The sequence below is a fragment of the Epinephelus moara genome, chromosome 16 (genome assembly GCF_006386435.1).
Source record: "Epinephelus moara isolate mb chromosome 16, YSFRI_EMoa_1.0, whole genome shotgun sequence".
Taxonomy (NCBI): domain Eukaryota; kingdom Metazoa; phylum Chordata; class Actinopteri; order Perciformes; family Serranidae; genus Epinephelus; species Epinephelus moara.
The window spans coordinates 28,441,716-28,450,680 of record NC_065521.1 but is presented as its reverse complement, the minus strand read 5'-3'; the positions used below and the strand labels follow the sequence as shown (position 1 = coordinate 28,450,680).

The window sequence follows — 8,965 nt, the reverse complement described above, 5'->3', positions numbered from 1 at the left end:
ATGGGTTCAGTTGACTATTTAATCTGCAATTTCCTATGACCTGTATCCCAAACACACACCATGTGAAACTGTACGTGGGCAACTGTGCACTCAGTGGGTATGGACTAGTAGAGGTTAATGGAGTTTAGTTAAGAAAGAATTTAACAGCAACATACAGTACTTTAGTTAAGAAAGAATTTAACAGCAACATACAGTACGGTTTTAGAAAAAGCATCCCTGGTACTGTTTTTCATTGAGACTATTTTTCAGTAGAGAAAAGGTTCAGTGAAAACATTGGCTGACATTTCAGATCCAGCAGATAAAGAATTAAAGCAACACTGCCTGCCACCATTATTGTGATGACAGTTATTCTCCTTGATTCTTTAGGAATAAAATGGAAAGATGCTTACTCCCACAACAAACAACTTAATAAAATCACTTGTCCTTACAAACAACGTGCGGTTAGTTTCCACTTGCAATTTTCCTGTGTTGCGAAAAAAGCTCTCGACTGCAGCTGTGAAGCGGAGAGCGGCTAATCACAGTGTTCTTGAAGTAAACTCGGCTGATTGGTCAGACATCTTAATTGTGGAAAGGAGGCACTTGATTTGATTCGGCAGATTGGGCACTCTGGATGGTGAAGCATTGACGTGATGGTGATTATTCAGACTAATTGTGCGGCCCTAAATTGTCTGAACAATGTGTGTGTGTTGTTTCAGATTTGATCGTACAGGCCAAGTCTGGAACGGGGAAAACGTGCGTGTTCTGCACCATCGCCCTGGACTCTCTAGTCCTGGAGAACCCGGCAACTCAGGTGAGTGGAGTCACTCCAGTTGAGTTGAAATGATTAGTAGGATATGGAGAAATGTAACTTTCCCAATTTGCCACTGCTTAATTTGGCCAACAACAGATGGTCATGAGAAGTCATTACTTTGATAGAGAGGGTCTTAATCTGATGAGTGTAAGCTACCTAGTTTCAAAAGTGTAAATGAAAGAGGGCAATTATTGATAAAGCAGAGGAACAGCTGGTCTTGTTGATAAACTGGCTGCATTCTAGTGCAATCATATTAGCTGCAGGGTCTTACTGACACTGGGAACCACCCTATCTGTTAATCTGCCCCCAATCAAATGCAAGTGGTTGTTGACATTTCACTCTCTCTACAAACCGCCCTTTCTTCCTCGCGCAGGTTCTCGTCCTGGCTCCCACACGTGAGATAGCGGTGCAGATCCACTCAGTGGTGATGGCCATAGGCTGTGCCATGGAGGGCCTTGAGTGCCATGTCTTCATCGGGGGCCGGCCGGTGAGTCAGGACAAAACCCATCTGAAGAAGTGCCACGTAGCCGTGGGCTCACCCGGTGAGAAGCCAGTGGACGATTTATAGAGAGGCATTACCTGTTTATGTAATTTGTGTTTTGTAACCGTGCTCCTGGTTAATGCACGCAGGTCGTATCAAGCAGCTTATCGAGCTGGGCATGTTATCCACCGCCAGCATCAGGCTGTTTGTTTTGGATGAGGCCGACAAGCTGCTGGAGGAGGGCAGCTTCCAGGAACAGATCAAGTAAGACGGGCAGAAACCTCTATAATCATACTCCTATTTAATGATACGATACAGTGGCAGGGTGGTGATGTTACTCAACCAGAGTACTTAGACTGGTGCCCTTCACAGCAAATCTGTGTAAATGAAATATCATAACCTGCATGCTCATTTACATAAATGCACACGCTGAAATTCACCCATCACCTCCGCTTGTCTCCTCAGCTGGATCTTTTCCTCTCTGCCTGTGAACAAACAGATGCTCGCGCTCTCTGCTACCTACCCAGAATCCCTTGCTCAGCACCTTACCCATTACATGAGAGAGCCCACTTTTGTCAGACTCAATCCCAGTGACATGGGCCTCAAAGGTAAGACCCTGGTTACCATTATAACCACAGATAGCAGAGGAAAAGTAAATCACATTTATAGGGATAAAGCATCACTTAATATCAGGAACATTACTTGGCCTGTCAGCTGTGTCTAGTTAGGGGGTGATCACACAGAAATGAGACGCTAGAGACGCGGACGCTTCAAAGACGCTTGAAACGATGGAAGCGCTTATTCAATGCACGCTAGCTACTGGCGTCTGACACTCAAAAAAGTTGAAAATATTTTAACTTTTCAGCGTCTACGCGCGTCTAAAAATCTATCTTATCTAAAAAGACACCGGAAAAACGCCTGTCTAAAAAGACGCTTGAACGCCGGTCAGACGCGCCGTATCATAGGAAAACAATGGTTTTACTGGCGTCGCATTTCTAGCGTTTCATCTCGGTGTGATCACTCCCTTAATGCAACTACAACAGTTTTTAACCGGGTATGAAACAATCTTGACTTTCCCAAAAGTTTTGTTTTGTCCACAACCCAAATATAATCAGTTTACTGTCATAGAGGGATAAAGAAACCCAAAAAATACTGACATTTTTAACAGTTTTTTCTCTTAAAAAAATAACTCAAACCTTGTGACCCTGTGTCTCCCTGTGGACATCACATTTAGGGTTTACTTAACCTTGTACTTAATTCTGCTTAACTTAAGCCTGTTGTCCTTGTTCGTGGACACTTTTTTGTGCCGTCTAATGGTAGTGAGAGCACAATACACTAATCCATGAAAAACAAGATGGCAGCCATCTCTGCGAATTCAGTCTGCAGCTGATCCTGGACTCGTTTGAAGACATTAAGACTTCATTGTTGTCTCGTTTGAGGACATTAGGATTAATATTGTCGACAGTGTTCAGGTTTTTATACTTATCTGGTCCTACTGATCCCAAATAGCTAGGAGAAACTAAAAAAGCATACCAAACAAAAGCTTGGGTCTCAGGAGGATATATTTAAACCGTTAAGTGTCAGCAATCAACTGCTGACCTGGCTAACAGAGGCTCCTCGTAATAAGACAACATTGTCGGTATAATAATAATGTGACATGTTTCAAGGGATTGTTTCCTGTCAGAAAATAGTGTTTCCTCTTGAGGGTGTGAGGTGATGGACACAGTACAAAGAATAACATAAGGCCTGTTCTGAAAACACTCATCACTTTGACAGAATCAAATTTGGGGCTCGTGTTTGGAAGTGACTTTTTGTTCGAGTGGAATAGCTTGTTGTGAGTTTGAGAAAACAAACCTTGGTATTGACGGATACAATAACTGTGAATACATCCCACCAACAGCGTTCTGGATGATTTCCTTGCCCCCTAAAAAAACAGAAACAAAGGTGTTGCGCTTTTGTGTCTTGGATTGATGTTCTCCTGTCTGTGTTGTCCTCTTGTGCCCCCTGCCAGGTCTGAAACAGTATTACAAGCTGGTGCAGTCCCATCCGTTACCTCACAAGGTTTTCGAGGAGAAGGTGCAGCACTTGCTGGAGCTTTTCAGTAAAATCCCATTCAACCAGGCCCTGGTGTTCTCCAATCTACACACGAGGTAACACATGGTTTTCCCTTGTCTTGAAAATATATATCTCATTCATTGGGTCTAAAAAATGAATTATTTGTCTCTGAGAAATGGTGTGGTGTCTCCCACAGAGCTCAACACCTGGCAGACATCCTGTCCTCCAAAGGCTTACCTGCTGTTTGTATCTCAGGTGAGAGGGCCTTTTGGGAAAGCAGTGATTTCTGTATGGAGCCAAGTAATGAAATGACAAATCAGTCGACAGTAAATGTATTGATGGAGATTTTGATAGCTGAATAGTTGTTTAAGTGAAAAAGTAAAGAAAAGTAAGAAAAAGTAAAAAAAAAAAAAGAACATTTGATTACTGTCTTTTGTGTGATTGTAAATTGGGTACTTTGTTTTGTTTTTTTACTATTGGCCAGACAACCACTGTCATCATTATTATTTATTACTTTTGACCATGTGACTGTGTGTGATGACGTGCACAGGTGGTCTGAGTCAGGACCAGAGACTGGAGGCCATGTCAAAACTGAAGCAGTACCAGTGCAGGGTGCTCATCTCTACTGATCTGGTGAGACACACATGCTGTTTCTCCATGTCACACATGTTTTACAAGTGTTATACAAGGTTTTAAGATCAGCTTCTGTTCTTTAACCCTGGTTGTTTTCTCTGTGTCAGACTTCCAGAGGTATAGATGCAGACAAAGTAAACTTGGTGATAAACCTAGATGTGCCACAGGACTGGGAGACGTATATGCATCGAATTGGACGGGCTGGCCGCTTTGGTTAGTCTCCAGTACTGTTTTGTTATCGCAGACACAAGCTATTAGAATGAACAACTAGTTTTGTATGCCAGTCTGCATTTACATGTTTTGTGAGACCACTTAAGATAGTTGATGGCATTGGGCAGGGGGAGAGGCTGAGAAGCATCATTGTTATTCCACGTTATGCACATTGACTTGACCCAAAACCCACTCTAAAGTGGCTTAAATGTTATTTTAGCTCACAGTTTAAGGAGAAAATGTTATGTTATGCTTCGTATACTATGGTGACATCGTGCTGCTCCGGTGTGTGACTTCAGATGACGCATTAAGGGCGTGACGTGTAACACAACAGCGTCGATCTCTAGCGTCACATATAACATATGCGTTGGCAGCGCTTTCTAAACAAAAACAATGGCATTAACTTGGCAATAGCAATCATTTATGGTCCGTGTTATATGGCGGCTGATCTCGTCCTCTGCTCGCAGCGTAATGAGCTCCTGGACCTCATTGTTTTCCTAATTTATGGATATTTTTGACAGCTGTTCTCCCTCTTTGAGTTAGCTCCTAACTGCTACTTTTTACATTTCATGTGGATGGGTCGCACGCACATCCTCGAAATGTCACACCCATGCTGCCGTGATCCTGTCCTGCTAGCTGTTCCCTTCTGAAACAGAAATCGTTTTGGCTCTGTTACTACCTCTAATGCTGCCTTAAAAGCAAGACAACTCTGTCCCCCCACTCCGTGTTTGTACCTTAAAGAACGGCGAGGCAGAATAACAGCGTGAAATTCCTGCCTTGAAGAGTCAGTGTAAAAGGGGCTGTTCATTCTCATTCAGAAGGAGTGTTTCAAAGATAGAATATCTTTTCATGTTCAGCATTTTCCTAACATTGCCAAGTTAAAGAATACCAACAGACAGCCCATTGTTGATATTCAGCCCACGCAGATATCAGTTTCTATCTTGGTGATATATTATTCGTATGAAAACTGTTTAATTCAGAGCAGCGTAGCAAGTGAAACAGACTTGATTTGCTTCCTGACTGCATTAAACACCATTTTGAAGATTAGTCTGAGTCTCTGGAGTTTAAGCATGTGTGCCCCACCTAGCAAGGTCAATAGGTTCCTAATCATCTGCATTTAATTATAATTATAGTGACTTAACTTGTGCGTTGTCTTGGAAACAGAGTAACTCAATCTTAGCCATGTGTGTGTGTGTGTGTGTGTGTGTGTGTGTGTGTACGTGTGTGTACCTGTCATCCCTGGACACACAACTCACACACCCTCCTTTATCCCCTTCTATTATGTGAATGGGTTCTCATCAGGATTACGTTTTGTTTGTAGGCACTCAGGGGCTGGCTGTGACCTACTGTTGCCATGGCGAGGAGGAGAACAAGATGATGGCCATTGCTCAAAAGTGCGGCCTGAATTTGTCTACTTTGCCATGTGAGTCCCGCCCACTTGTCTGTGAAGAGTGTAACATGAAGATTGTGTAACTTTTCCTCTCTTAAAGGTTTTGTGTGTAACGTTCAGAAAATCCTTGTTATTAGTGACATCACCTGTCACATGACCTGTTCACCCCCCTCCTCTCAGGCAGAAGACCGCGCAGCCTCAAAGCACAAACAACGAGGCTAAAGTGCAGCTTCTTCCCAGAGGCTGAGGCTTATGAACCCCCTGGCTTAAAGTCTGTCCTCTGCACTTACAGCTAGCTAATAGCTGGCTAACACTAGCTCAGGTCACAGTTGGCTTGTTGGCCGCTACTATGTTGCTCTTGACTAGCAGAAAGCGATGTTTACCGTTACACCTTTTTTTGGTTGGCTACATCAGTATTGTTTGTCATCATACATAAAGTAGTTATCATGTATTGTGATAGCTGGGGAAGTAATTTGGAAAGATCACCAAACAAATATTACAATCAGATAGTGACAGTATTGTGCCAGCAATAACGTTAGCAAGCAAGCTAAGGTAGCCAGCTAGCTGTAATTAAAGATACTCTATAACAGAAGATAACCCACTACAAGCTGCGCCAATGGTACAAACTGATTTACACTTCTGGGGTTGGGGTTTACGAAAACTGAATCCAGTATTCACTTCAGCGACTATGGGGAGAACGAAACGGTAATACTCTGTACTGACGCTCGCTTTTCCCCTTGGAATGAATAGACTCAGGACTGCCGCTAGTCTCCTAAAGGGATGGGGCAGTGGGGAAACCCATGTGAGACAGACACAGGCAATGAATCTAAAGTGGGCCGTCTCCGTTTATCAATAGTCTCTGTGCTGTAACTAAGCTACGCTGCATTGATCTGGCATTGGTTTCTTCCTAACAAGACAGTAATTTGCTACGTTAGCTAGCTTGCAATTCACCCACATTAGCAAGCAAGCAAACGGTAGCTAACATTAGCCAGCTAAAAACAGGGGGCACCGAAATTATGATACTGGGCACTGAATTTGAGGCATTTACAGTTTATCAGACCACAAATGAGACAAGAACTAGCTAGCTAGAACAGACCCTCCGCCTCACTCCCCACCATTAGGACCCTACTTCCCTGGGTAAGAGCGGTCTTGCTCTGGCTGAATTTGAGTTGCTACAGGGTGCTAAATGAAGGTCCGTATTTGGTGGGCTGCTGCTGAAAAATGTGCGTAACTGAAACAGCATGTGTGGACTCTGTGTTGTAGTGGGTGCTGGTTGTTTTTGGCGTTCGCAGACTCCATTTGTTAGCTAATGTTAGCTACTGCTGCACTGTTAGCACTGTAGTGGGGAAAGTCTTTTAAGTTACATTACAACCTGTTCATCCTGAATACGATTAATACAGGACGAAAGTTACATGCAGAACCTTTAATCACAAAGCCTTTAATTCATTGTGATTGTGGAAAAGTAATTCTGTCTTCTGTCGTCTCAGCCACCATAGAGCCTGGGTTGATGGACGAACCGTGTGACTGGGATGTCTGCACCGAGGCTCTCACTCCAGGCCCCTTACCCCAGCTGTCATCCAGGACAGACAAGAAGAAGCGTGCCAAGTCCGTCACAGATCAAGCTGTGGAGCGCACTGGTCAAAGGCAGTTAGAGAAGACCCGTCCTGCACCTGGACTGGGAGTAAACAGTGAACAGAATCCCAAAGAAATATCTCCTGCAAAGGACTCTCTCTCACAGTGTCCTCCTCGGGCGGTGCCCACTCGAAAGGAGCTGCAGGACGCTCTGCCAAAGATCCCTCCTCTCAGCTCATTCAAGAAGTGCAGGTCAAGGTTTATGACCTTTGAGGAAGCTGAGCAGGACTTCCACAGTTTTATCACTTCAGGCTTGGGAAGGTCAGTGGAGGTCATCAGGCAGTTCAGAGGTGGAGAGGACGGTGGCCCCAATGATCAGAATGGAGCGGGAGAGTCTTTCATACTTACTGATGACGGAGCTCAGAATTTAAAACGAAATCGGTGGACATCTTCACACCCAAGGTCAGCGTCCAGTTCTTCAGGCTCACAATCGGAAGCGGAGGACAAGACAGATCAGACTAGAGGAAATAAATACAGAGCAATCACTAAGCCTCAGACTGAAGCTAGAGAAACATCAACCGTGTCCAAACCACAGGCGGAGAGCACGAGATCCAAAGCTTGTGCTTCTTCCGCACCCAAAATGCATCACCAGACAGCCCGCACATCAAGTGGGAAAGCTTCGTCTCGGCCGGAGAACTCTGAATCCATACCAGTCGTTAAATCGAGTGGGCATCCCAGTCAGACGGCTCCAGCACAGACTGGCAGAAATGAATCTAGAAAGATGAAAGAAAAGACTGGGAAACGGAGCAAAAAGATTTCCGAGAAGATAAACAGAGAGCAAAAGAGAGAACACGATGTTGAGGAAGAAGAAGAGGAGGAGGAGGAGGAGGAGGAGGAGGAGGAGGAGGAAGAGTGGAGTGCCGACACTTACTGGAGAGCCAGCTACAGAGCCTGGAATGATTACTACGCTTCCATGTCTCCTTTTCAAGAGCAAGGTTACCAGAGCTACTACAGTATAGCCCATAGCTGGATGGCAGCTTATCGTATGAATGCTGTCTACGTGGAAGAACTCCTGAAACACTGACACTGTCGGAAAATCTCTGAATGCCCCCCCCCCCAGAGAAATGAATTCAAATGTTTGCACTTCTGATTTATTTTTTTCTCAATGAATTAATACCTTAAACTGTATATTACTTTTCTAATAAATCACCAGAATGGAGCATGTATTTCAAAGCCCTCTTCTGTTATACGTCTGTAGGATTTAGTGGGATATAATGGCACAAATAGGTATTTTCTTTAGTGTATAATCACCTGAAAGTAAGAATTTGTTGGGTTTTTATTACCTCAGAATGAGCTGTTGATATCTATATAGGGAGCAGATCCTTGTCCACAGAGCCTTCCACGTTTTACCGCCATGTTTCCACAGTAGCCCAAAACAAACAAACACTGGCTCTAGATAGAGCACTGAAGAAGTTCCAGCTGGTCGCAAACTGCATTCTTCACTGCTAGATGCCACTAAATCCCCCAAACTGCTCCTCTCATACACTCACTAGCCACTTTATTAGGTACACCTTGCTAGTTCCAGGTTGGACTCCTTTTGTCTTCAAAACTGTCTTAATTCTTTGTGGCATAGATTCAACAAGGTGCTGGAAACGTTCCTCAGATATTTTGGTACGTATTGACATGATGACATCACACAGTTGCTGCAGATTTGTCGAATCTCCCATTCCACCACATCCCAAAGGTGCTCTATTGGACTGAGATCTGGTGACTGTGGAGGCCATTGGAGTACAGTCAACTCATTGTCATGTTAAAGAAACCAGTCTGAGATGAT

The 8,965-nt window shown here is 44.0% G+C and overlaps 2 protein-coding genes across 3 annotated transcripts in view; both read left to right on the top strand.

Moving 5' to 3' along the window:
* Nucleotides 1-8,351, top strand: part of ddx20 (DEAD (Asp-Glu-Ala-Asp) box polypeptide 20) — an 11,527-nt gene extending 3,176 nt beyond the window's left edge. Inside the window, exons 2-11 of one of the 2 annotated variants that reach the window (XM_050065916.1) lie at nucleotides 696-790; nucleotides 1,164-1,332; nucleotides 1,421-1,535; nucleotides 1,737-1,879; nucleotides 3,283-3,421; nucleotides 3,523-3,581; nucleotides 3,877-3,959; nucleotides 4,067-4,172; nucleotides 5,491-5,592; nucleotides 7,047-8,351. In XM_050065916.1, the coding sequence (XP_049921873.1) occupies nucleotides 696-790; nucleotides 1,164-1,332; nucleotides 1,421-1,535; nucleotides 1,737-1,879; nucleotides 3,283-3,421; nucleotides 3,523-3,581; nucleotides 3,877-3,959; nucleotides 4,067-4,172; nucleotides 5,491-5,592; nucleotides 7,047-8,215 (2,180 nt within the window). In that variant the 3' untranslated portion in view covers nucleotides 8,216-8,351. The remainder of the gene's footprint in view (nucleotides 1-695; nucleotides 791-1,163; nucleotides 1,333-1,420; nucleotides 1,536-1,736; nucleotides 1,880-3,282; nucleotides 3,422-3,522; nucleotides 3,582-3,876; nucleotides 3,960-4,066; nucleotides 4,173-5,490; nucleotides 5,593-7,046) is intronic. The other variant, XM_050065917.1, reaches the window with a different exon arrangement.
* Nucleotides 8,352-8,405: 54 nt separating this feature from the next.
* The window catches only part of LOC126402335 (histamine H2 receptor-like), a 2,919-nt gene continuing 2,359 nt past the window's right edge, over nucleotides 8,406-8,965 (top strand). The window contains exon 1 of the mRNA XM_050064235.1: nucleotides 8,406-8,418. Within this exon, the coding sequence (XP_049920192.1) occupies nucleotides 8,406-8,418 (13 nt within the window). The remainder of the gene's footprint in view (nucleotides 8,419-8,965) is intronic.